The 27,932-nt window shown below is 47.9% G+C and overlaps 1 protein-coding gene across 1 annotated transcript in view; it reads left to right on the top strand.

The window, feature by feature from the left end:
- The window catches only part of EHD4 (EH domain containing 4), a 73,407-nt gene that overhangs the window by 8,241 nt on the left and 37,234 nt on the right, over positions 1 to 27,932 (top strand). The window contains exons 2-3 of the mRNA XM_037161727.2: positions 11,506 to 11,682; positions 19,892 to 19,989. Coding sequence (XP_037017622.2) covers positions 11,506 to 11,682; positions 19,892 to 19,989 — 275 coding nt within the window. The remainder of the gene's footprint in view (positions 1 to 11,505; positions 11,683 to 19,891; positions 19,990 to 27,932) is intronic.

Here is a 27,932-nt window from a genome sequence, read left to right as displayed (position 1 = left end):
ACCCAGGTGGGGGTGGGTTGAGGCATGAGTGGGAGGCGAGGCACCAAATATAGAAGGCTCGCAGCAGCTGGGCACCGAGGGGGAGGAATGGTGCCCTGGTCACGGGCGTTCCAGGGGTTTGGTTCAGGCTGAGCATGCGTTGCAAGTTGAGTGAAGGGAGCCGTACGGGGCCAGCAGCTGATGTTTCAGAAACCTGGGAAGAGGCAGGACTTGAAGCAAGGATTCTGAGGAGGGCCGGGGGCTCCACGCAGTTTGGTGTGGCGTTGGTGGCAGCAGTCGGCTTGGGGAGACACCGCAGACTGGCCTCTGGTCCGCTCATTACATCAGCTGTCCGCCACAGGGCCGCAGTGCCGAAGGGTTGGGGGAAATGTGGGGGAGAAGAGGTATTTTTTAATAACAGGATTCTCTTCTGTAACTCACATCTAGAAGCTTACTTCTAAAGAACATTCAATGTACTTTTCAAAACCTTAGAAAATTGTGCCTGAGACAGCTGTGGTTCCTGGATCTGGCCGTGGGTCAGAACCGCCAGGCGATCTTCCAAACAGATTCCGGGGCCTCCTCCCAGGCCTCCCAGCTGGGGATATCTCTGCGGGGGAGGCTCGGAAATCTGTTTTTGTCCTTGTTTCTTTATAAACCACCTCTCAAAGTGATTCTTAGTTAGCCTCCTCCAGGCAGCATTTGGGAACCTTTGATAGATGAAGGTTCACTCGGTGGAACTGTGACAACTGAGTCGCCCCGCCTGGGCGGGGTCAGCCTCACAGGTTCACTCACTCTGGTGGTCCTTCCGTGGGGTGTGGGCCGCGCTCCACCTGCTCACATCTTCAGCAAATGACCTAGATAAGGACATAGAGGCCATGCTTACAAAACTGGAGATCATGCAATAAATGCAATTTGATAAACAGCTTTTTTCACTTAATATGATATGACGAGCTTTCTCTTGTGGCATTAAGTAAGCTTCAAAAATAACTTCAAGGATTGCATCATATCCTACTGCACAGCTTGGGACACTGTTTCTATTTTACACTGTTATGTACATTCATGGCTATAAATCTTTGTTTTTCCAGGTTTTTATGGAATAGCAGCCTGGGCATGAATTACTGCATCAAAATGTATTTAAGTGTTTTTCAAGAAACAAAATATATATCCTCGCCCAAGGGTATATTTTTTTATTTTAGAGAGCAAGAGGAAGGGAGGAAAGAGAGAGAGAAACATTGATGTGAGAGAGAAACATTGATCAGTTGCCTCTCGTATGAGTCCTGAATGGGAATTGAACCTGTGACCCAGGTATGTGCCCGACGGGGGACAAACCTGCAACCTTTTGGTGTACCGGACAGTGCTCCAACCGACTGAGCCGCCCAGCCAGGACAAAATCAATATAGTTCTGATTTTATAGTACATACGTATACATGTTTCTTTTCAGAAAAGTTGTTCTGAAAACTAAGTATTTCAGAATACTTATTACTTAGTTCTTATTTCAGAAATAAGTTATTACTTATTACTTATTTCAGAAAACGTATTCTGGAATACTTATTTCAGAAAACTTCATATTACTATTAAAAAACAAATAAATATGATAGGAAAATTTTCTTCTAATTTGACTTTTTTTGTTAGTGAAGTTGGAAAAATATATGATTATTCATCCATATTTATTTGTGAGTAGTCTGTGAACTTTGCCTAATTTTCATCTGAGTATCCTTTATCTTGTAGGTGTTTAAATATTTTGCTCAAAATTGGCTATCAATCCATTGTCATAATTATTACATTTTTAGTTTGAGCTTGCCTTTTTAATATTTTATAATTTTGACATGCAACTATATTTAATATTCATGGTCAAGTCTAACACCTTTTTGCTCTTTTTTAAACTTTTTTATTGAATTTATTGGGTGACACTGGTTAATAAAGTTATATAGGTTTCAGGCGTACATTTCTATAATACATCATCTGGTGTTTGTATTGTGTGTTCACCACCCAAATCAAATCTCCCTCCACTTTTTTCCTCCTTTATGAATGTTTTTTATCGCCCTTATGCATAGAAAATCCTTGATTATCCTATAGGCTTTTGAAAGTATTTAACTCTTTAATCCTCTTGGAAGTAAAATCTGTTTCAAAGGTATTCTTTTTTGTTGTTTTTATATTTTTTAACAATATTTATTGAATAATCCTACTTTTTCTCAGTGTCACACAAGGTCTCTTCTAATGCCAGTTTATTAAATATTGGAACCTTTGGGGACCCTTCTCTTGCACCCTATGTTCTGTTGGTAGATTCTTATACCTGCACTATACTAAGTCTCTTTCAATGTTTTAAATAACTTTGTCACTCTAGAACATTCTTTAGTAAATGGTAGCACAGACTCTTTGATCTTGTTTCTCTTTGTTTTCCAAATACTATCAATCATCATTTCCTCTGATTCTTTCAGAGGAACTTGAAAGTTCCTTCATCAGATTCTTCCCAGAAATTCCCACTGGGATCCGTGTGTATTGGAACTGCCTTGCATCTTGCCCCTTGCTCTTCCCGAGCGGGAACTCTGCTTTGCGTTTGCTCAGGCCTTCTCTGCATCCCAGAGGAGTGGCTGGCTTACTCGTGCTGGTTATAAATGCTCACGTGAATGTTGTCCTTAGGTCTTTTGTGTTCCATTGCTTTATGAATCAGATTTTTTTCCTTTCTGTCTTCTAGATAGGTATTGCTAGCATGTTAAGATAGCCACTGATTGTTTTTGCATTTTCACTTTGTATCTGTTCGCTTGGTTCAGGTTATTCCGACAGCTATTCATTAGATTCTCTTGGGTTTTCTAGATAGACAAGCATATCAATTACATTCATGGTTACTGTGTTTCCTCTTCTGTTTCATATTTTATCACACTGGGCAGTGTGTTCAGATGAGGCTTCTAATTTTAATAATAATGCCTTTGTTATTTCACTTAAAAATATGGTGTTGGCCGTTGGTTTAATGTTTTATGAACTAATCACAGTAAGAAATTATCTTTCTATTGCTAATTTTAAAAGAATTGTATTTGAAAAAATTAGGATGGATGTTGAATTTTGTTAAATGCCTTTTTACTTTTTCCTCTAACCTGCATTCTGTGGATATAATTCTAGAAGATTGTAAACAGGTGTTCAAAAAAAGTGCTCTCTAGTCAAGTAACTTTGGGAAGCGCTGTGTTCTGCAGCCCCTCACGCAGCGCACAGCACTCCCAAATCAACCTAGAGTCCATGCTAAGATCCAGAAATTATAAGTCATAACATAGAAGGCACTGTATGAGGAAATGAGTGGATGACTAGAAAAGTAAGCAAGGCTGTAAGAAGTTAGAAGGCGAGATGCCCCTGAGCCCAGTGAACTTCCTCTCCCTTTCTTCCTCCTTTCCCATTCCACCTCCTTCCAAAACAGCATGGAAGGTGGAGGGGGGCGGCCACAGGGAACAGCGCCGGTGAGACAGCTTCCAGCACATCCCAGCCCCGTGCGGTTCACATTCCATCCACATCAGGGAAACAGAGGCGTGGAAAGACTTCACCCAGCACATTCCAGTGCCCCGGCCCAACTGGTTAAGGACGTTCGGTAGCAGGTCAGCAGTTTCAGATATGATGTATTCTGAATAAGCATTCCTGGTGGTACATGCCAGTGATTTACCAAAGGGAAACACAAAAATAAAGGTTTCACATTTAAGGAAGACATAGTTTTAAAATGGTAGAAAGCTCATTCTGACACAGTTTTTCAACGACTCAAAGAAGATTAACATTTTAAAGTAGATGAAATATTTGCCTAAGGATATTTATCTCAGCATTGTTTATAATTAGTAAGAAATGGGAAACTATTTAAATGCCCAACAGTTAGGAAATGGTAAATTAAATTTGATTCATATTCACTTTAGAACAGTATGCAGCCATTAAAAAATTATTTACAAAGAATTTTTAATGGTATAAGGAAAAACTAATGATGCAAATCTAGATACAAAACTTTTTAAACACTTTGATCCCAATTTCATTAAAAAATATATTTGCAGAAAAATGGATAGGAATATTTCAAAATGTTAAAAGCGGTCATTCATTATCTTGGACTGGTGTGGTCTCCTGCAAGCCACTTGACTTGACATAAGCACAGTTTCCTGCAAGCTAGGGGTAAGAACGCCTGCCCCAGTGATAGTGAGGGTGGAAAAACGTGCGGAAAGCCTTGTACACTGTACGGCGCGGTTTCCCAACAGACTGTTGTTCAGTGGGGTCTGGAAGTAGAACTGGTGGTAGCACTGACTTTCGCATTGCGGACCATTTTATAAGACGTTTGTGATAGATGTTTGACTCTCCTCCTACTTCCATTTCTTGGTATTAAACATGAGGATAAACAAGGGAAACCGCTTTAAAAACGTCATTTTCAGCCCTGGCTGGTGGCTCAGTTGGTTAAGCGTCTTCCCATACACCAAAATGTTGCGGGTTTGATCCCTGGTTGGGGCACATATGGGAGGTAACTGATGGATATTCCCTCCCCCTCCCACCTCCCTCCTTCCCCTTCCTCTCTCTCTAAAATCAATAAATATATCCTTGGATGAGGATTAAAAAAAACAAAACATCATTTCCAGATTTCCAAAAGGTCAGAGTTGAAGGACTAACCCTTTCTTTTCATTCTCTCTGCTAGTGAAACAGTGGGCCAAGTTTATTTATTATAAATAAACACACATAAAACTGTCCAACACTTAAATTGAACTTACTTAAACTTATAGCCACGTATTTAAAAATAAGGAAATAAAACTGCTTCATCACTGAACTCAAAAGTTGTACTTTATTTCTTTCACATCGATGCAGTTAAAGCCTGGTCGATACCCGAAGGGATAAAATGACCACTGGGATTAGTGTCATGCACTTTGCAAACTGCCCCAGGCCGCCTCCGTGAAGCGGACCCTCCAGGTCTAAGCACAGATGCCAGCATACGCACAAACGATTAAAAAATCTCGCTTATCATTACACAAGCCATTTCTCTGGATTTTGCTCATAGCACACCCCAAATTATTGACTACTACCAATAAGCCTTCGATTCGTGTATTTATTCCTCACAGAATGCATCCCTGCAAAGGCTCCTGCTGGAGACGGACTCAGCCTCTCAGGCTCTGACTCAGGGCAGGGGCAGGGTTCTCACAGGACTAGTCAAAAGCCCTGTGTTCTAATCCAGCGGCGCCAGCCTTTTTGGCACCAGGGACCAGTTTCATGGAGGACAATTTTTCCACAGACCAGAGTCGGGTAGGGGCAGATGGGAGGTGGTGATCAGGCGGCGATGTGAGTGCCGTCCACAGGGGGTGCAGGTGGGGGGACCCCTGTTCTGATTAACCACTTAATCTATTTGAGCTATAGTTTTCTCATCTTTAAATGGGGATAAAAATAGTGCTCACCCCATCAGGTATCTAGGATGGAATAAGTTTAAGAATGCATAGTCAGGGAGACAAAACTTGCAGCCAGAATTTTGGAGTAACGTGCCTCTTACAGTTTGAGTGTTCATTTGTGTTTTAGTTCATAAGCCCATCTTTGAGAAGATGGTGCTTGAGTGTGTTGAAGGGCTTTTCATATCTTGAAGATTTTTTCTTCTTGTCACAGTGACATTCTTTTTTCTATGAAGTTAAAAAACAATTCTAGCCTAAGCAGTGGAAGAAAAAAGACACTGCCCACATACTCCCTTGCACAAAAGCAGCTCCTTGGGCCTCAGCCGAACCTGGCAGCCCGCACGTCCAGGAGCCGTGAGGACGAAGCTGAACCATGGCCTTCAGCAGACGGGGCCGGGAGATGCCGGGACGCCCCTCCTCCCACTGCCCACTCCCCCCAGCTGCTTGGAATCCAAATGTCTGTCCCTTTTCACACTGATGGCTTGGCTCGAGTTCTGGGAGCACTCACCGCTGGAATTGGCAGTCTGTCTGAGAACACAGGAAAAGGAGAGCAAGGTGGAGCCAGGGACACAAACCCCAGCTAACGCACAGGATGCCTGCGCGGGGGGCCAGCAGCTCTGAACGGTGGTGGGCTCTGTTCTGTTGGCTTCCTGTGGCCTCTTGTTCCTTTGAATTCTTGTTATCACAGATGACACAACAGAGTCCTTGGAACGCGGGGCTTTGAGAAAGCCTCTGAGGTGTCAAATAAAGTTTAACACAACTGATTAGCCTCAGGGGTGCAGCAGCGTGGGTAGCCGTTTTTGCACCTCACACCTTGGGATCTGCTCAGACTCTTTTCTTTCAAGTTGCTGGTTTCGAACCTCATTTCACTTCATTCTTGTTCGGTTCAAGGCAGACCCCTGTCTCACCCACGTGACATGTGCCTGCCTGCCCAGCAGTGTGACGTAAGTGTATCTGAGTTTCACTGTCACGCACTGTAAAAACTCTACTGGGCAGTCAGCGTAGCATGCCATATATTAACTCATGTATCTGACAGGTCCTACTTAGGGGACCAGAAGCTGGGGGGTGGGGCACCCCAAGGCTGTGGGGCTGAGCCTAGAGCAAAAGCCTCGACCCACCAGGGGAGAGCTCCCCTGAAGGGCCAGCAGCGAGTCTGACCAGCAGCAGGTCACACTCCTGCCCCGTCCTCAGTCTCTTCACAAGTACAGACATGGGGCTGAAACCAAATGATTCCTAGCAGACTCCGAGGCTCTGAAGTTCTGAGAGTGGAATGTGCCCTGCAGGAAATGACAGCCTATCAGAAGGGAGGAAATAGGCCCACCAATAACACCAACACTAAGTGTTCCGTGAAGGTTTCAAGAGACAGTGAGGTGGGGGGTGTGGGTTGGGGGGGTAAGCAAGGTCCTGGGTGGTCAGGGAGGGCTGCCCCGACGGGGGCAGTAAAGCAGCTTAAAGAGCCGGTGGGATCGGTGGTAGAAATCGTGAGACATGATTCCCTACCAGATGGAGGAAATGAAGTGAGGGAAGATGGAGGCTGGAATTTTGGGCCTAGAAGAGGCTGATCAGAAAGGGAAGAGCCCTGGCCAGGTGGCTCAGTTGTCCCGGACACCAGAAGGTTCAGGGTTCGATTCCTGGTCAAGGCACATACTTACAGGTTCAGTCTCTGGTGGGGGCTCACACAGGAGACAGCCAATCGGTGTTTCCCTCTCCCATCTTTCTCTCTACTCCCTCCCTCTCTCTCAAATCAATAAACTTGTCCTCAGGTGAGAATTTAAAAAGAAAAAAAGGAAGGAAATGTCCACTGTACGGGAGGAGCAAGAGCCCAGACTGCAAGGGGTGGCTTGTGAGGGTCCCTGCGTGGAAGTGACCTGGGAAGGACCAGGCTGTTGGAGTGCTGCTCTAGAAAAAGGGTCTGGTCTCCAAGGGCAGGTGGGGGAGAGGGAGGCCGGGAGGCCGCTGGGAAGTGTGGCGTGACCAGAGCCCGAATGAGGCGTGACGAGGAGGCAGGGAAGTGAAGCGGGGAGGCCAGAGCCAGGTGGCCACCTGGATGAGGGCACAAGGAGTGAGTCCACAGATACTGGTTCTGCACCTACTATGTGCCAGACACTGTTAGATGCTGGGATAACATGGTGAGCTGCAGACAACGGTCCTCTCTTTCCACATGCTCCTAACATCCTGTGACAGTCACGTGCGAGGTCACATGAGATGATTTCAGATACTGATACTCGCTGTGAGCAGGGAAATGAGAGGAAGGGGCAGGGGTGTCAGACAGACTAGAGAGGCTGCTTTGTCACCGAGTACTTGTCGACCATCTCAACCAAGTGCCAGAGATGGTTCCAAACACGTGGGAAGCACTAGTGAATGGGAGGGACAAGAAGCCCTACTTTCCTGTGGCTTACACTCTACCAGGGGAGACAGAATAGATCATAAAATAATAAACAAGTACATTTTATATTAGGATAAAGGGAATAAGAGCTATGGGAAAGCGAACACAATTTTTTTTTCTAATGTTTTGCCGTTATAGATAATGCTGCAGTGGACATCTTCATGCAGAAATCTTTTTCATGCATCTAAAATTTTTCCTAAGGGTAGATTTCAAAAAGTGTAATTACCCACATTTTAAAGGTTTTTCAAAATTCCTCACCCAAAGATATGTTTTATTGATTTTAGAGAGAGGGGAAGGGAGAGAGAAAGATCGATGGGTTGCCCTCCGAACACTCCCTGGTGGGAAATCAAGCATGCAGCCCGGGCACGTGCCTGGCCAGGGAGCAAATCCACACCCTTTTTGGTGTGGGGGACGACTCTCCAACCAACTGAGCCGTCCAGCCCGGGCCCCCACATCATGGAAAGGAGGGAATCTTGGTGGGGACAGAGGGAAGGACTCTAAGCGGCTTCGGCTGAATGAATTGTGGGTGGCGGGTGAAGAGAGCTGTGTTAGGGCTCAGTCAGTTCCCACAGAAAGTAGACTTGCCCCACCCAGCATGTCCCTGAGCCAGGCCTATGCCCTGTGTCACCTCAGTTGGTCTCCTCAGCCCACTGAATGAGAATCCTCAATGACATTTGCTAGGGCCACTGTGTGCTAAACTACATGAGGGTTAAACTGTATGAGGGCCCCTGGGCAAAGGGACACGTCCCGGGTAAAATCCAGCTAGAGTCCTCCTTGCTAAGATGTGAGCCCTGGCACAGATAGGGCTGTGTCTGCCTAGAAGAAAGGGCTTCTTTTTTCATTTTGCACAAAGGGCCCTGGTGATATCTAGTCTGAGTTCCCCCCTTTCACCTCCAGCCTCATGGCAGCCCCTGTTGCTATTGAATTATTTAGAAATTGTCTTCCAGGGCTACAGCCTCCAGAAGCTCAAGGGAGTTGTAAGTACACAAGGTACGATGTGCCATCCTCATAGGCTGTCAGTGACAAGGAAGGAGAGGGTTCATTATTTCATTCAGTATATGGAGTGCCCTCTGTGGGCAGGCACAGTGCTGGGTGCTGGGTGCTGGGGATACACATCCACCACAGATATGGGCCTGCCTTCGAGGAACAACAAGTGAAGAAGTATCTTACCCATGTGAGCACCAGGGTGGTTTAGGCAAGGGGGCCTGGGGCCCACAGCAGAGGCAGCCCCAACACACTTGAGGGACAGGGACACTCTCCTAGAGGAAGTGGGCCTAAGGAGGGTCTTGCAGGATGCAGAGGAGCTGGCTGAAAACACGCCTCTGGGGTAGTGTCAGGTGCACGATGGGACCACAAACAAGAATGGCCGTGCTGAGCAAAGACTGCTTTTAGGAGGAGGTTGAGTCAGTCTGCAAGATGTCCAACCTCACTAGGCTTCCTACACTGGGGTCTATAGATTTTATTTTATTATTTTTTAATTTTTTTATTGATTATGCCATTACAGTTCTATTCCCCCCTTCATTTCCCTCCACCCTGCACACCCCTCCCCCACCATCCCCCCTTTAGTTTATGACCACATGTCTCAAGTTCTTTAGATTCTATATTTCCCATACTATTCTTGCCCTCCCCCCTATCTATTTTCTACCTACCGTTTATGCTACTTATTTTCTGTACCTTCTCCCCCCTTTTCCTCCTCCCACTCCCCTGTTGCTAACCCTCCTTGAGATCTTCATTTCTATGTTTCCACTCCTGATCTAGCTGTCCTTTTAGTTTGCTTTTGTTTTAGGTGTGGTTGTTAATAACTATGAGTTTGCTGTCCTTTCACTGCTCATGGTTTTTTAACTTCTTTTTCTTAGATAAGTCCCTTTAACATTTCATATAATAAGGGCTTGGTGATGATGAACTCCTTGAATTTGATCTTATCTGAGAAGCACTTTATCTGTCCTTCCATTCTAAATGAAAGTTTTGCTGGATAGAGCAATCTTGGTTGTAGGTCTTTGGATTTCATGACTTGGAATACCTCTTTCCAGCCCCTTCTTGCCTGGAAGGTCTCTTTTGAGAAATCCGCTGACAGTCTGATGGGGACTCCTTTGTAGGTGACTGTCCCTTTATGTCTTGCTGCTTCTAGGATTCTGTCCTTCATTTTAATCTTGGCTAATGTAATGATGATGTGCCTTGGTGTGTTCCTTCTTGGGTCCAACTTCTTTGGGACTCTCTGAGCTTCCTGGATTTCCTGGAAGTCTATTTCCTTTGCCAGATTGGGGAAATTATCCTTTATTATTTGTTCAGATAAGTTTTCCACTGGTGGCTGTGCCTTTCCCCCTTGTGGTCCCCCTATAATTCGGATGTTGGAGTGTTTAAAGATGTCCTGGAGGTTCCTAAGACTCTCCTCATTTTTTTGAATTCTTGCTTCTTCACTCTTTTCTGTTTGGCCATTATTTGCTTTCTTCTGGTCCACTCCATTGATTTGAGTCCCAGTTTCCTTTTCATTGCTATTGGTGTCCTGTGCAATTCCATTCATTTCAATTAGTTTCGCCTTCATATGTTTCTCTAATTTGTGGCTATAATCAACCAGTTCTGTGAGGATCCTGATCACCAGTGTTTTAAACTGTGCGTCTGAGAGTTTTGCTATTTCTTCATCACTTAGATTTATAGGCTCTGGGGCTTTGAGATCTTCTTGCGCCATTTTTGGTCTGTTCATGCCCGTTAAGTATGAGGAGCGGAGCCTTGGACTCCCAGGTCACTGGTTTGTGACGCTGTATGTGGGAGCGTGGTCAGAGCGGGGAAATGGCGGCCCCCTCTGCTGTTTCATGCAGCTGGGTGAGGAGCAGAGCCTCAGGTGGTTCACCAGGGCAGGGCCAATCGGGTCGCTGGGTTATGACGGTGTATGTGGAGGCGGGGTCAGAGCGGGGAAATGGCGGTGCCCTCTGCTGCCGCTTGCCTCTGGGGCCTGCTGGGTCCCATCTCACCGCCCACTCCCTCGCTGGTCTATCTGCACATGAATGCGCGACCACAGTCAAATCTCGGCCCTGTTCCCTCGCTGGTTCCCCGCAGGCGCTCGCTGAGTCGCTTACTAGGTCCACCCGTTGCAACCCTGCGCCTGGGTTCCGTGCGTCTGAGTCCGTCTGACGGAGTTTTCCTGTGCAACCCCACTCTACCGGCTGCTGGTTTCGCCCCTCTTACCGGTCAGGCTGAAGAATTTGTTGTTATCAGACTTCCGAAAAGTTCAATTTTCTGTGTTCTGGCTGTGTTTTCTGTTGCTAATATTTAGTTGCCTCTAAACTTGGTTGTGTGAGAAAGCATGGCGTCTCCACCTGTGCCTCCATCTTGGCGGAAGTCGGTCTATAGATTTTAAGCTTTAAAAAATCATCCCTGGCTGGTGTGACTCAGTGCCAGCCTGCAAACCAGAAGGTTGCTGGTTCGATTCTCAGGGCAGATGCCTGGGTTGTGAGCCAAGTCCCCAGTTGGGGGCACACGAGAGGCAACCAATCCATGTTTTTCTCCCTCTCTTTCTCCCTTCCCCTCTGTCTAAAATAAATAAATAAATAAAGCTGTAAAAAATAAAACAAAATCTTTTTAAAAAATCATTATTAGCAGAAGAATAAATCATTCTCCTTTTACGGGGGGGTATATTTCTGGATTTTGATATGATTTTTGTTAAAAATCGGTGGGCCCAGGAAGCACGCTGACCTTTGACCGTGATTCTTAGGCACCTCAGACTTGTCTCCCAGAGCTCTCAGTCTCGTTCTCCCCCCACAGGTACTTGCTGGAGCAAGACTTCCCCGGCATGAGGATCGGCCCGGAGCCCACCACCGACTCCTTCATCGCCGTGATGTACGGGGAGACCGAGGGCAGCACCCCAGGGAATGCTCTGGTCGTGGACCCCAAAAAGCCATTTCGAAAACTTAGTCGCTTTGGAAATGCTTTCCTGAATCGGTAAGGACCGGCAACCTGACCATCTTTGGTCAGGTTATTTAAAACTCTTCTTTGAATTCTTTCCAATTACATGCAAAGGTTCAGAAACAGAAGAACACAGCATGTCTGTTGTAGAAGAGAGACGTTATACAGAATATGCTTATGGTATTCAAATATTTGAAAGATTTTCATAGGAAATGATCACTGGCTTCAAAGGGCAGCCAAGGCCCTGGATTAGATATTATAAAACCACACAGTACAAGAAATAAATTTCTAGTCGTTTGAACCACAGAGATGGTTCATGTCACCTCCTGAGGTGTGAGCTCTGCGTTGCTGGCAATGTCACGTGGCGGCTGGATGCCAGCGCCCAGGCCTAGCGCCAGGGCCGTAGGAGGCTGTGTAGGAACACAGCTTGGTCCAAAGGACCCCCGAGGTCCGCCGGACCCCCAGGTTCAGTCTGTTGATTTTTGCAGAAGAGGTCATCACACCTCCCCGGCTGTCCCCTGTGCTTCTCTCCCCCATGCTTTGAGCTGCTTCCTTTGTATTAGAGCAGAGCAGGGGAAATAGAGCCAAAACAGCACACAAAAAAGCTGATTTTCACACATAGGCATTATTTTATAGATGTGAAGTCCTAGGATAGCTGAAGCTGTGCCTTCGCTGGAGGTGCATTTCCTATGTGCTGCCCCGTGACCTTTCCCCAGAGCTCCCAGTGAAACGGGGCTGGAGGTGCGGAGAGGTGAGGGCAGAGAGCACACCAGCAGGCCCTCCGGGTGCCGCTGTGCCCTATGGGCCTGGAGCTGACAGACAAGAGACTTAAACTGCACTTCTCCTGTTTCAATTTTTAAAAAAAATAGGAGTGTATCCTCCCAGCTGACTGCTGTTGTCTCAAAAAGCTGAGGCATCTCATTGCACAACTCCAGGGGGTACCATTCACAAGGGCCGTGGGATGGACGATGTGCCTGGGTATGTGCGGTGGCCCAGTGGCCCAGGCAACCTCCACAGGTGCCTTCTGGGAAACCCTGAACTCTCCAGGGATCTATACTCTCTTTTAAGGGCTTTTTTATGCTCCGACTGCGGACTAAAGAAAGCACCTAAGTGGCAGGGAGGGAGCTTGGCAGTAGGATAAATAGAATGGTGCTGATGATGTACACAGAGCCACAGAGAAATTTCCTCTTGTTGCTGACAGTTATTTGCGGTCCATTCCTCAACTCCAGAGCATCATTGGTTGGCACCAGAGCATCTCCTGGTGGGAGAAGTAGGGGTTGATCCAGCCCAGGCAGGGGAACCACAGAGGGTCTCTCAGGAAGGACTGGGAAGGAGTGGCCCGCAGTTGAGGGGAAGTGGGACGACAGGCTCCCCCAGCAGGTCCTCCCAGGAAGCCACGGTCACGGGGCAGCAGGAGCCAGGCTTCCGGTCCCCAGACTGGCCCTGGAAGGAAGCGCAGGCACAGCGCCCTTCTTCGTGGAAGGCGGCCTGGAGTCCTGTGTGTTCGTCACCACTGCCCGTAGACTTACTCTTGCCTGCCTGACAGAGGCGTGAGAAAGCAGTGAGCTGGGCCTTTATTCAGGGTCTCATTCCGTGAGGTCCATGTTCACAAGGAACAAGCCAGGAAGAGAGGTTTTCGGCCTGTTTAATTCCGGCAGGTGATTTACTTTCCCACAGGCTCCTCCTCCCCAAAATCCCAAACATTTAGCAGATGAGTATGAAAACAAAGCATTTAGGAAAGATTTTTGAATGGCAAGGTTCATTATCTCAGGATTGAAAACTTGCTGAAAATCCATGCATTATATAATCAAGAGTTGTTAACTGAATTCGGAATACATCAAAAGAAATAATAGCAAATAATTACATGGCATTTACCTTATCAGATACTGTTCTAACTGTATATTAGTTCTAAACCCTTGCAGAAACCCCTTGACTGGGCGCTACTGTCATCCCCCACACAGAGGGGAAGAATTGCTGCATAGACAGGTGATTTAATTTCCACAGCGTCACTCAGCTAAGTGGCAGTGCTGGGATTAGAACCCAGGCCGTCTGGCCCAGCATCCTGCTAGTGACAACTGTCCTGAGCTGCCCGATGATGCTATGTTTAGACTGAGAACCATCGCTTCCTTCCCCCCTATCTAACTCTTAAGGCCATTCTTAATATAGCCCACTGTGACGAAAATGCTGCAGTTTCACCCCAGGACTTATGCCCATTAATGTCAGGCGCTCAGATGTGTGTGTGCGATTTTAGCATCCTTGTGGGAATATCAACAGGTTCCCTCCAAAGGCAGGCAAACTTCTTTTGACATATCATACTTTCTGGGAATGAGGTCAAAGTGCAGTACTTAGTAGAAAAGAGAACGGTCTGCCTGCTGTGGAGAGCTCCCCTCCCACGCTGAGCAGCCGCCTCACCCATGGGGCAGGTTCCACTGTCCTGGCCCCTCTTCACGGGCTGCCGGCCTGGACGTCTGCCTGCAGCAGCTTCTTTAACAGCATCTCGTACTTCCCGAGGTGGTAGTGCCAGGTGGCACCGGGAGCGTGCCACCCGCGCCAAAGCGTTAAGCAAACCAGTGGATCCTGAGTTTCAATCCTAAGAAAGGAACAGAGAGTCTACAGTGCATTTTTTTAAAGATTTATTGTATTCTTATTTGAGAGAGTAACAGGAACATTATCAATCAGCTGCCTCCCGAATGCAATGCATCCTGACTGGGGATCGAACCCCCAACTCAGGTATGTGCTCTGACCAGGAACCCAAGCCATGATCCCTTGGCCACGGAATGATGCTCCAACCAGCTGAGCCACACAGGCCAGGGCGACAGTGCATTTTTGAGAAATGAAGATAAATTTCCCGAAAGGCAGCTTCACATTGGAGAAATCTTGTACTCGAACAACAAAAGCACAGGAGTAGAGTCCAGAACAAGAAGAGCTCTGTGGGAGCGGCTCAAATGCGACGTTCTGCAGCGTCGCTCTACGTCGGTGAGGAAGTCCGCAGGCGGGCTGCCTCTGAGCTGCCACACGGGAATGTGGTTATGGAGGTTACAAAGTCTGTCATCAGGAGAGAGTCCCACGTCACAGAGGGGGGAACAGACGGACCAACAGCACCGTGGGGCCTTGAGCCCTGGGACACAGACCCAAGTGTGCTTTGGTCAGTTTGACGGGGCAAGGAATCGGCGTCCGGCGTCTCGCCCTCCAGTCTGCTTTTGAATGGGACGTGATGCGTCTCCTTTAATCTACTTTTCCAAAAATGTTAGTCTTTTTTTCAAATTCAGATAACTACAGACATTGTTTTTAGTTTAGCATAAAGTATATAATGTTAAACTGTAGTCTTCCACAAAAGAAATTCTTAATTTCATTTCCTTCTTTATTACCTCGATTTCTTTAAAAAATAACACTAACCATTGGCCTTAGGGATTAAATTCTGAGACTTCCTTTTAAACGGAAGGAATCTGCACAGCACTGTTAGTGTGCCTGTCATTTTAGCCAGGCCTGAGGATGGGGATGAGAAAGAAACACTGTCTTACCCTGGTGTGACAATTTAGCAACAATAGAATGCATATGTGTGTTTTTGGACGTACATGCTATTACCTCCGTGTTTGTAATTAAATGAGGCTTCGTAAAATAGATGTTGTTTAGATTACGAGTATTACATTGTCACTTGGAACACTGGGAATTTTTTAAAAACCAACTTAATACAAGGACCCAGCGTCAGCCCAGACACACGCTGGCTCCATCAGCTACTTCAGCTGCAGAGATCAAGGGAAATGGGCTCTTGCCAAGAATAATTCTTGATTCACCATCAAAATTTTTAATCTGAGTCATTAATTGTTTTTTGAGTGTGTGCTATGCTTATCCATAATAAACTCCCTGAAGCTCTTCCCACCAGTCTGTTATCTCGGGGTTGTGGTGGCCCCCAGGTCATGACATCGTTGTTCTTTATGGGCAGCTGCCTGCCCAGGGCTGGTCCTGACCTTGCAGAAAGCCAGCTTTCGTGCCAGGGCTCAGGCAGACCTTCCGGCACCAGCCCAAACAGGCCCACTGTACCCAGCCTCCCCCTTCCCCCAGGACAACGAGGCCTCCTTTACAGATGTACATATTGAGCTTGGACCACTTGAGATCGCCAGTACTCACCCATCTTTTACTTGTGAAAGTGATAATTCCATTAAGGCCTAGCAGTAACCTTGGGCTTTTTGTAGTATGGATTTATTCTCTTTTAAGATTTTATTTATTTGTTTGTTTGTTTGTTTGTTTATTTATTTATTTATTTTTAGACAGAGGGGAAGGGAGAGAGAAAGAGAGGGAGAGAAACATCAATGTGTGGTTGCTTCCTACTCACCCTGCACTGGGGACCTGGCCCACAACCCAGGCTTGTGCCCCAACTGAGAATTGAACTGGTGGCCTTCTGGTTCGCAGGCCAATGCTCAATCCACTGAGCCACACCAGCCAGGGCTCTAGTGTGGATTTAAAATAAATTCCTCCTGGGCAGAGCAAGGTTAGATCTGCCATAGGTGGTAAGGTCATATAAAATTACTGTAGGTTAGTTGTCAAAGTCTTTTTGTATGTTGTATAGTATTTGCTATATAAATTGGAAATCATGTCATCTCTGTGGTCTAACTTATCAGTAAAGCGAGCAGGTAAAGGAGATGCTTTTAAGCAGCTCCATGCTCTCTCCTTTGAGGCTTAGGTACTTGAACCTGATGACAACCCGGGAGTCCTCAGAATTGCCCAGAGACCCACAGGAGGTCACAGGGTGGGTGAGCAAGGAAGACGACCAGAGCCTGGGTCTTCTGCCTCCTGTTTACCGCGACACCCCCCACGCCCCCCACCCTGCACATGGGGCTGAGAAGGAGTCAACCGCAGGCCTCTTGGTGGGGAGTTCGGGAGGACGGCACATCACTCTTTCATTTTAGGATGTTGCCCTTTGTGTGACAAAGGTACACAGCGGTAGTTCAAACGCATGGAATGGTAGGAGCAGCCTAGTAGGTGAGAACCTGGGCTTTGGAGTCAGAACTGTTAGGTTAGCGTCCCAGCAGCTCGTCTCTTACCAGCCTTGGGATGCGCAAGCAGTGGCCTCTGACTCCTCTGTGGCCCAGTCTCTGCAAAATAATACGGAGCCCTTACTTCTGAGGCCATGGTGGGGACTGAGTGAGTTAGCTACTAAACATCGCTACATTGTTTGGGAATCAACAGCAGCGTTAAGGTGATGCCTAGTTCTTTTAAAGTGTTGACCTGCGAATTGGGGTGTCATTGTTTGGAAGCAGTTTTAGGAACCCTGACCCTCTCACCCCCTGTCGTTCTGTTCCACTGGGCACCCGGCCACTGGCCTCGGGCCTTACAACCCAGACCATTCCTTTGCCTACTGGCTCCCTGTCACCCCTGAGCCTGCCTTTGTTGTGGGGCGACAGGTAATGGGGGGGGGGGTGTCCAGAGTAGGTCTTGGCCCTCTCCTGTCCTCCTTTCATGAGAAAATAAAATGTATCAGGTCAGCCCTGGGCGAGGAAGACCCTTTATAAAAGTTTGTGTGAGGCTCCGGGGCTTAACTAGCGCATGTCTGCATATTTCATGTGAAATGCCGGAGGCAGGGCATGGACACGCTTTGCGTTAGTCACAGCGGGGAGGAGGGGGAAATCCTGGGACAGCGGATCGGCTAAGAAGCGTTTCAGCAGCGCACAAAAGCCTGACCGCGGCTGAGGGACCTACCCAACCAATAGCCTTGCTTTTTATCTTCCTTTCTTAGAGCCTGAAAGGTTTGCTTCAACAGCATTGCGTTCAGGTTCTTTTCTGATTACAGTTATTTAAGAAAACGTATATGTGGCTCCGACCCCAAGGGGTCTGACCCACGACTTGCACGCTGTGCCCCCCCCAACCCCTCCCCCATCCGCTTTCTTCCCGCACACAGTCCCAGCCACGCCCTCTCTCGGTGTCCCGCAGAGCGCCCTTTGCTTCCCTCCCCTCCCACCTCCCTTCACTTCCCATCCCTCCTTGAATTAAAAATGTTAGCATCTTCTCTCTCTGTTCCAGAGAGCGCTCCAGAGAGCGTTTATCCTCCTTTTTTCTGCAGTCCCCTCCTCCGCCCATCTTCCAGGCCTGAAGCCGGCTGTGCCCCAGTTTATTGTGTGGGAACTTCACCGCATGTGGCTGCGTCTCGGACGACGCTTTGCCCTGCCGATGTGTCAGGAGCAATGGAAGTGGTGAAACGTTGTCACTTTGCACAAGAGGGAGTGGACAGTTTACAGATTTTTTAATCCCTTTGTTAACTTTTCAGTAGAATCCAGGGAGGTTGTGTTTAGAAAATATTGGTATTAAGCAGTTTTGCAAAAAGGTCGGGCTCTCCCAGGAAGGCTTTTCCACATTCGTGCAGTTTTTTTCAGATTGCCGAATGCCTCCAGCCGTCTGATGGAAGGGACAGACTGTGTAAGAGACTGAATCATTATTGACTAGAATGGCCGTCCACCACAGATGTGCTCAGAACTCCGTTCCTGCCCCAATTCTAGAGACTCGAACATAGTGTGGCTTTATTTTTCGAACTCTCAGAGAGCGCTCGGTGGTCCCCGTGAGAGCACTTTGCTCTCACAGATCTCTCTGAGTGGTGAGCGGTGTGACGTGTGTAAATGCGGAGGGGACCGGAGGGGCTTCTCCTAAACTAACTTGACCCTTTATTTTTCATGTTAGGAGATTTTTAACTTTATTGGTTGAGTCTACTCAACTGACATCAGAACTGCTAGGCTGTGTCCTCAGGCCACGCGTGTCGCGTGACCCCGAGATGTCATGACTGCTTTGTGCTTCAACTTTTCTAGCTACAAAATGATCATAGTGTCTTTCTTCTGCCATCCCGAGCTGACTTGAAAATCTAGGGTCTGAGAAACTTGTCCCGAGCACCTTCAAAACAGGTTGTCTCGAAAGGTCAGTAGTCACAGCAAAAGCTCAGAGCTGCCCCAGGCCCCCGCCCTGCCCACTCGGCCCTCTGCTGGGTCCCGCATTCCCAGCATATTTACTTTCTGAGTTATCCCATCAGTTCCACTGAATGGAAGAATTGAGCTTCCACCAGGGTTTTCAAGCTTTCTGCCCACACAGATACAGAAGTTAGCGCTGACAATATAGGAAAAGGAGGGGCTTCCTTTTCCTATGCAGTTTCCACCTTAAAACATACACAGGGCCTAAAAAAGGTCACCTCGGCTCTGCTGCCAGGGAACAAAGCCTTTCCCCCTGTTCCTCGAGGGTTAGACAGTAGGGGGCTAAAAAGACTCACCAGCTCCTGGCCCAGGTGTCTGCATTTACACGTGAGGAAACTGAGGCCCGGAGGGAGGAAGTCCTTGTCCAGGGTCCCACAGCAATTTGTTGGCAAAGGCTGAGCTGAACCTGACCCCAGACTGCCGAGCCGCAGGCCACAGCTCTCTCGCCTCTCCCCTCTACCTCTGCGAGGCCCAGGCCAGGGCAGCCGACCAGAACCAAGGGCAGGGAGGGAGGGAAAGCAGAAGGAGGGAGAGCGATGGACAAGGAACGAGGCTGGGAGACGCTTGGCCAGGGCCTTCCCCAACCTGCCCCTTCGTGCACTCGTAGAGCACCCCTAGGACTCAGAAGCACCTGGAGGGTTTGGGGGTTGCCCACAGGTACCTGCTGCACCCTGAGCTGAAGCCACAGCAAGTGCCAGGCTGGGTGCTGAGTTCTCAGGGCATCCAACAGTGAAAACAGACCCCCAACCTCCAAGGTCACGTTAGGGATGGGGCAGGGTCTGGCAGGGAGCTCGAGATGCTCCAGTCCAATGGGCCATTGACCCTGAAGGAGGCATGGGTGTCCTGGGAGGAGAAGTACAGGTCACTTGGCCCAGGAGCAGCATAAAAGAGGCGCAGGTGAGGCTGACAGGCTCTGGGGTCAGGCTGACCTGGGTTTGAGGTCCAACTCTGAGTGACCCTGAGCAGGTTACTTAACCTCTCTGAGGTTAACGGTTTCTTCCTCTGAGGTTAACGTGAGGAGCAAATGAGATGATGCTGTAAAATACCTAGGTGTTCAGTAGATATTAGCAAAAACTACAATAAACAATATGGAGCTGGTGGCAGTTAGCCACGGGTGCCAGGGCCCCCCTCATAACCTGCCCCGTGGACGGCAACACCCCCGATGGAGGTCCCATTGATCCCCTGCAAGTCCCCGCTATACAGCAGACCACGTAGGCAACCCGGAAAGGAAAGGAGCTCATCTTTAGAACACTCTGCAGTGCAGCTTCTGACCCCCTGTGATCCGTTTCTTCCAGATTCATGTGCTCCCAGCTGCCCAATCAGGTCCTGAAGAGCATCAGCATCATCGACAGCCCCGGCATCCTGTCCGGGGAGAAGCAGCGCATCAGCCGAGGTCAGTGCCCGCCCCGCCTCACCCCTCACCCCTCACCTCGTGCTGGTGAGGCGGTCTCTGCTGCTGGCTGCAGATTTCTGTTCCTATCATATTTTCTCCATGCTTCAGGACACCCCTGGCACCCCTGGGCAGCACCAGGGTCCAGAGCTGAAGGAGCCCTAAGAAATAACCAAGTCCAGCTAACCATTCACTTAGACACATATACCAAAAAAATAAATGCGGCAAACTAATGACAACAAGGGAGAGGGGCTTCCCAGCTGCTCTTCCTCCCTCCCTTCCCCAGTGGTACATGATCCACCCAGTTGCCTCCTCAGCATCCTTCTGTGAAGTAAGCATTTGCAGCCATGGCCTTGGCACCGGACACTGAACCACATGGGCGCCGAGGGTGCAGCAAAAACAGGTGCAGCTTCTGCCCTTGAGGAGCTTCTGTTCTGTGAGGGAAGACAGACATTAGTCAAGTTTTCACGGAAATAAATGGGCAATGAGAGCTGGCATGAGCACTCTAAGAACAAGGGGACCTGGCTGGCTGGCTGTGGGTGTTGGGAAAGGCTCCCCAGAGGACGTGCATTTGAGCCAGAACCCTCAGGATGACCAGGAATTGCCTAGGGGCAACCGGGGCAGGGAGGAGAGACTGACTGGAAGGTATTCAGAGGGCGCTGAAGGGTATAAAATGCTTGTGAAGAACAGCAACTCTGAGTGTCTTTGGCCTTCAGGAAACAGTAACTGGCTGAGTCAGTAACTGTTTCCAGACCCTGGCACTGTGGTAAAACGGATGGGCCTGGTCTCTCTCCCACCCTCTTGGAGAGAGGGGACATCTGGGGCAAACCAGCGGACACAGTTTACTTGGAGAAAGGAAATTCCTGGCCAGGAGGGCACCGTGATGGATTCCTGTGGTCACAGGGACAGGTCAAGTTCCCTTCATCCGGGCCCTTGAAACAAAAGAGGGCTCCCCCAGGCTTTGCTGAGAGTGACAGGGTGGAGCAGATGAATTGCTGCCGTCACTTTTCACTGACGGCTCTTCATCCCCCCTGAACTGCGAGAACAGCACTGTGTTGAGAGTGCTGGCGTGCCGGGGCGGAGCCGTAATCGTGGTTACCCGTAATCGTGGTTACGCATAATCGAGAGCTGTCGGGGGTCAGGGCCGTGAGTTATGGTCACGCAATGAACTCCCTCAGTGCTCCTGGAGCAGCAGTGTGGTTGCGGAGGCCACAGGAGCTGGAAAGCAAGGGCCTGTGACAGGGCAAATAAAGGGCCTCCGCGGTCTGCACGCCCTCCCTTCTCAGGGCGTTTCAGAGCCACTCACTGCACTGCAGCCCCCGCAGACTCGAGAGCTTGGCGCTGCCTGGTTGCGCCTTCACCCGCCTGGTCGGGGACTCCAGGGCTGTTAGGCTGCCCGGAGGCCGCCGAGAACATTGTACTTACAGTGAAAGTCAAGTCAGTACTATTCTCATAAATGTCTTTGTTGACTTTATTTTCTGTTATAAAAGTAATGTTTACGGTAAAGGATTCAAACGATGAGTAGGCTATACAAAAATCCCCCTCTGTCACAAATAACAATTAGTAACGGTTTTCTCTGGCCCCCTAGAGACCTCTTGGACTTGTATCATCTTTAACAGACCCATGAGCACTGTGCACGTTTTGTACAACTGAGGGTTTTTTAATTACTTTATTACTTTATTGTTGTTCAATTATGGTTCCCTGCATTTTCTCCCCACCCCACAACTCAGTTTTTGCCTAGCAGTCTATCACAGACATCATTTCATGCCAGTATATTTAAATTACTTCATTCCACTTAATAGCTGCTTAGCGCCACCAAAGGAACATAACAAAGTTTATTTAACTAATTTGTGGATATTTTGATGGTCAGTATCTTTTCTATAAATAGTGCTATAGATAGACATCTTTTTTCATAGCTTTACACTTCAGTGCCAATAGATTTTTATTTTTTATTTTTGTTAGAGAGGGAAAGGGAAGAAGAAAGAGAGGGAGAGAAACATCAGCGTGCGGTTGCCTCTCACACGCCCCTCACCAGGGACCTGACCTGCAGCCCAGGCACATGCCCTGACTAACTGGCAACCGTTTGGTTCGCAGCCCATACTCAGTCCACTGAGCTACACCAGCCAGGGCTCCAATAGATTTTTTTTTAAAGAGCCAGCCTAGGACCATTAACTTGTCCCCATGAAAGTTGCTCTACAGATAAAATGTTTTGTTTTAAAAGGAAAATAAGCAAGCCCATGTTCAACCACTTCTATACGTCTGACCAAAGAATGCTGGAGAAATGCGTGGCGCTGGTAATAAATCTTTCTTTTACCTCTAAGTTTTAAGACCTCTAGACTGCAGCTTCTCTCTCATCCATTTCTTTTCATTGGTTGGCCTTTGGCCAACTCTAATCACTCATATTCTTCAGGAGTTCTCCTTTGCTTAGTAATTGTAAGTGTCTTTCGCACCAGAGCTCCTTTCCAGGGTGTAGCATGGATGATGCTTTCAGGATGTCTTGGAGATCAGGTCTTCTCAACACTTTATAATAATCTGACTCATGTCCTGGTCTGGCTTACTGTGACCTGTACTTACTCACATCCAATGCACAGAAATAGCCCGTGTGGTTCCAGCTGGTCGCTGGTCCCGCCGCCCCGACAGGCGTAGCAGCCGGTGAGGAAGGACTGGGTGCTGCAAACAGGGCCGGCGCCGCGCATGGCTCCGGGGTTCCCACGCCGAAGTGCTGTCCCGTGTTTGGGCCCAGTTGCTGGTTGGAGGCCTCCGCTGGCGGTTCCAACACAGTCACCCCAAAGAACATGCACTGTTTTAAAGCAAACTATTTGCTTTGAATGATTTCAAACAGAGCACATTTTCACACATGCTCATTCTCCTTGCATCGCTCGGCTTCCTAAATCACTGCGCCGCCTCTGTCAGGGGTTCACGTCAGCACGGGATGAGGTAGGAGGGGCAGAACTTTTGAAACGTCTGCATTGACTTAATCAGCAAAGCTGTGCCTCCCTTACCGGTGTTCAGTCTGTGAACGAGGAAAGATGCAGCTGCTGTGCCTTCCTCTGTCCCTTCACGCAGCTGAGAAGTGAACCCTCAATGGGCAGTCTCACCAAGTGGACCTCGTACACATTCAAGGCCTCTCCTCGGAGTGTGTGCCCACCACAGTCCCGTGGTGACTGGTGTGAGAACGGCCACCGTGTATTAAGCCTTTACTGTGAGTCTACACTGCTCATCATTTAGGATTTGCGTCTAAGTTACACGTAATCCTGCGCAGACAGGAGCTGAGCCCTGGCCAAGGCGACCCCCCTCGCCCTCACTCCCCCTGGAAAGCAGAGCCTTCCAAGGATCGTGAGAATTCCTTCCCCAGCTGCTGAGCAGATGGGTGGCAGAGCTTGGCATCTGGGGAGGGGACATCTGTTGACAAGGTGCCACTTTCGGAGAACAGGCTCAGAGGACGAGTGCTTCAGGCAGTTGCTGAAGGCTAAGCTGCAAGAGCGGGCCCAGTGCACCCTGCAGTCTCCCGCACTGTGCAGCTGCGGCTCAGGGCACGCCGGATGCATGGTGCAGCTGCAGGAGGAGGTGGCGAGGCCATGGTGACTACTGAGCAGTCCCCAGGAGGACCTGCTGTCCGCTCCGCACCCACAGTTCTCCCCATTGGCGTGGGACAAGACAGGTGGCAGGTGGAGTGGAGGAGCATTGTGCTGTTTTGCTTGGGGATCAAGGAGGGAAGGAGGGACCCGAACTGGGTGGGAGCTGGCATTGCATCATCACCAGAAGCCCTGGGGAACCGCCAGGGCATTGCCCAGGTGGCCTGGTGAGGGTGCATCTCCAGAAGGAGTGCTGATGCCTTCGTAGGGAAAGCAAAGTGGAGACAGAGCCTGGGCTCAGGCGCGTGCCTCGCCTCAGCTGTGGCTCAGTCTTCCTTGTTCAGGCTTCTCTCTCATGGCATCTTAAGGCTGGTTCCTTTCTATTCTGTGCTGAGTAGAGGGGGCGGTGTGATTTCAAGGAGGGCATGGTATTTCATAGGCATTGCCCTTCTCCGGGCAAAGTTATAGGTGACGAGAAGAAACACTTGACGTTTCCACACCACAATTAATATTTTGTGGTACTAGGTCTCGCCAGTGTGACCTTGACCAGTTAGAATGTGTCCTAGCACTGCCTTCTCATCAGCAGAACCTGAGCGCCAACCCTAAACGTCAGGTCGCCGCACCCCCGGCCTCCCCGCTCTGTGCTCCAGAAAAGTCCGAACGCAGAGCCAGCCCTTGGTGGGGAGTAAGTCTCCTGTTCGGGAGATCTATAGATAAAGCCCACCAGGGTGATTGGTTTTGGAACAATTTTTAGTATTCTACTCCGTATGAAAACCCATCACCCTTTAGATATTCCTTCATTCAATTACAGTTGGCATAAAATCTTTAGGAGCAAAAGATTGACCTTAGGTACTAAACTGTAGCTTTCTTGGCTCACGCAAAGAATTCCCATCAAGCAAAGATAAAAATGCTCTGATATAATAATAATTTCATTCTGATCAAGTAATAGCTGCCTATATGTCCTACAAACTTTTCTTGATTTTTTTTCTTGTAGTCAATAAAAGAATATCTGGATTCTTAAGATTCTTTATATAATTTTTTCAAAAGTGGGTGGATGAAATCTGATTAGTTCTCTCTTGAGACACATTCTTCGCCCTTGCTGACAGCATCCCGGTTCAACTCTTACGTGATAAGAAGAGAGCACACGCATTCATACCTCCTCGTTTCTGTTCTCTTTCGCTTGTACCCTGGCTTCTGGGATGTGTGTATCCGAACGTGCTGTCTGTTCCGTGCTGAATGTAAACATCGAGGATTTATTTCTGGACCCGGCATGAACCCGGCCGTGTTCCCAACTGCCAGGGACTAACCGCTGGGCTCCGGCTCCACCGTCCTGGCCCTGCCCGACAGGGATAGATCACTGTGGAAAACTCGGCTGCGGCGCCCGGCGGACCTGTCCTGTGCTTAGCATGTTAGCATCTGGAAGCTGCTGTTTGAACAGCAAGTAATTATTCCTCTGATTTCCTGAGAGCGCGAGGTTCTGGGCCGTCTTCAACAGACAGACTTGGGTAACAAAAATAGCACAGTTTTTCCCTTTTAAAAACTTAACTCTAGAAGAAAAAAACTCTCAATCTGAATTTTCTGACAGATGTGCCTATTCTCCCAGGACCAACAGCTTGTTGGTAAAAGGTAGAGGGTGTCTTCACTGTTTAGGCCCTTCTCCCTGTAGGCCTTTTTCATTGTAAGGCAATGAATAGAACTGAGAAGAGAGTGAAAAATAAAAGGGCAGAAAATACATGGCTAGTAAAAACAAAAATCTGCATGAACTTTTGACCTTCCAAAAACAGGAGTAAGTGCTGGACTTCAGGAAGAGTTCCTGAGAGAGGCCTGAGATGCCCCCTGAGTACCCACGGGACAAGGGGGGTCAGGCCTTCCTTGGGTGGTGCTATAAATAATAAATAAGGGAAGGGATAACAATTAGGTAAAGGGGGGTGGTGAGGCAGCGCCGTCTTCTCCCTGGTTCCGGTCATCGTGCGGGTACAGATACAGCTCAGGACAGTCCCAGATTCTCAGCAGCACCCCAGAGCTTTTCTCTAATCAACAATGATCAGCCTGTGAACCCAGGATCAAACAAACTGCTTTCCAGTCAGGCGACTGCAGTCCCTGGAGTCTGTGCTGTGTGGCAGGGGTGCGTGCAGACAAGAGAGTTTGAACTTCCTGGGTTCCAGCCACTTAACCAACCATGTGGCCTTGAAAAAGCCGTTAATCTTCTCTATAAAATGAGTGTAATAGTACCTACCACATGATGTTGCTGTAGCTGAGTTAAGCATAGGACACAGAAAATAATGCCCAGCCTCGCATATAGTAAGTGCTCAGTAAATATGAACTGTGATTATCTTCATTACTTCCTTGTTTGGTGGTGTTATTGTAGAAGCCCAGAGTGTTTTCAAAGGCTGAATTTAATTAAACTTTGTACTGGTTTACATTCATTGCTGGTCTCATAAAGTCTCTGTCTCATAGAGTGGGGGAAATTTTTGTGAGGTTATTTGAAATGTGAAGTTTGTTGTTCAGGGACTGAAAGTGCTATTTTTGGATGTGTTTCTACCCTTTTTCCACATTATCTTGGTCATCTTATCGATGATTTGCTTTTTAATTTTGAAATCCTATGTCTCACAGGAAAATAATTTTAAATTTTATTCTGAAAAATAATTTTAAAATAGCAGTGTGGTGCTTGTGAGCACGTGTGTGTGATCTTTTGGCCCTTCTTTATTTTAGAAGTGGTAATATAGAAATTGAGGGGGAATATTAGGGGGATGCTCGAGACTATTCATTCAACACACATATATATTGATTATCTGCCAGGAGCCAAGCACTCTCCTGAGAGCCAGGATTCAAAACGAGTGAGACCCAGGCCCTGGCCAGGGCGGTCACATGCTGTTGGTGTGGTTGCCCCTGCAAGCAGGCCCTCTGACGCTGTGGATCAATAGAAGTTGTGATCAAGAAGCGCAGTGAACAAAGGGGCCTCACCAGCCTCCGGCCAGGGCTGGGTGGGTAGGAGGTGGGCAGAGTCAGCAAAGCTACTAAGAGAAAGGGCAATTCTTTCCCTATCGTTTTAATTTGCATTTTCTCTTTCTTTCTTTCTTTTTTTTTTTTTTTTAAACAATTCAGTGAATTTGTTTGGGGGGGCGGGTATTTACAGAGTTATGCAGCCATTGCCACAATTTTAGGACATTTTCATCACTCCAGAAAGAAAATTTGTATTCATTAGCAATCACTGCCCATTCCGCGTCTCCCCCAAGACCCTGGCAACCACTATGGTACTTTCTGTCTCTGTGGACTGACTATTCTGGACACTTCATGTAAGTGGAACCGTTCAACATGTGGCCTTTGTGTCTGGCTTCTCCCGCGTACTAGCGTGTGTCAGCGTTTCCTTCCGTTCTGTGGTTGAACAGCCATGTGTGGCTCTTCCACATTTTACTTTTTCATTAGTTGATGGACATTCGGTTTGTCTCCACCCCTTGGGCTATTATGAATAATGCTGCTGTAATCATTCATGTACAAGTTTTTGTAAAAACCTATGTTTTTTTCTGCATTAATTTTATTTTTAAAATATATTTTATTAATTATGCCATTACATTTGTTCTATTTCCCCCCTTCATTTCCCTCCACCCTGCACACCCCTCCCCCACCATCCCCCCCTTTAGTTTATGACCACATGTCTCAAGTTCTTTAGATTCTATATTTCCCATACTATTCTTGCCCTCCCCCCCTATCTATTTTCTACCTACCATCTATGCTACTTATTTTCTGTACCTTCTCCCCCCTTCTCCTCCTCCCACTCCCCTGTTGCTAACCCTCCTTGAGATCTTCATTTTTATGGTTCTGCTCCTGATCTAGCTGTCCTCTTAGTTTGCTTTTGTTTTAGGTGTGGTTCTTAATAACTGTGAGTTTGCTATCCTTTCACTGTTCATCTTTTTTATCTTCTTTTTGTTAGGTAAGTCCCTTTAACATTTCATATAATAAGGGCTTGGCAATGATGAACTCCTTGAATTTGATCTTACTGAGAAGCACTTTATCTGCCCTTCCATTCTAAATGAAAGCTTTGCTGGATAGAGCAATCTTGGATGTAGGTCTTTGGATTTCATGACTTGGAATACCTCTTTCCAGCCCCTTCTTGCCTGGAAGGTCTCTTTTGAGAAATGCGCTGACAGTCTGATGGGAACTCCTTTGTAGGTTACTGTCCCCTTATCTCTTGCGGCTTCTAGAATTCTCTCCATTTAAATCTTGGCTAATGTAATGATGATGTGCCTTGGTGTGTTCCTTCTTGGGTCCAACTTCTTTAGGACTCTCTGAGCTTCCTGGATTTCCTGGAAGTCTATTTCCTTTGGCAGATTTAGGAAATTCTCCTGTATTATTCATTCACATAAGCTTTCC

The sequence above is a fragment of the Artibeus jamaicensis genome, unplaced genomic scaffold (genome assembly GCF_021234435.1).
Source record: "Artibeus jamaicensis isolate MK-2021 breed Jamaican fruit bat unplaced genomic scaffold, CSHL_Jam_final contig_1132, whole genome shotgun sequence".
In the NCBI taxonomy this organism is placed as follows: domain Eukaryota; kingdom Metazoa; phylum Chordata; class Mammalia; order Chiroptera; family Phyllostomidae; genus Artibeus; species Artibeus jamaicensis.
The sequence above is the reverse complement of the archived record's forward strand: the minus strand, read 5'-3'. Positions and strand labels throughout refer to the sequence as shown.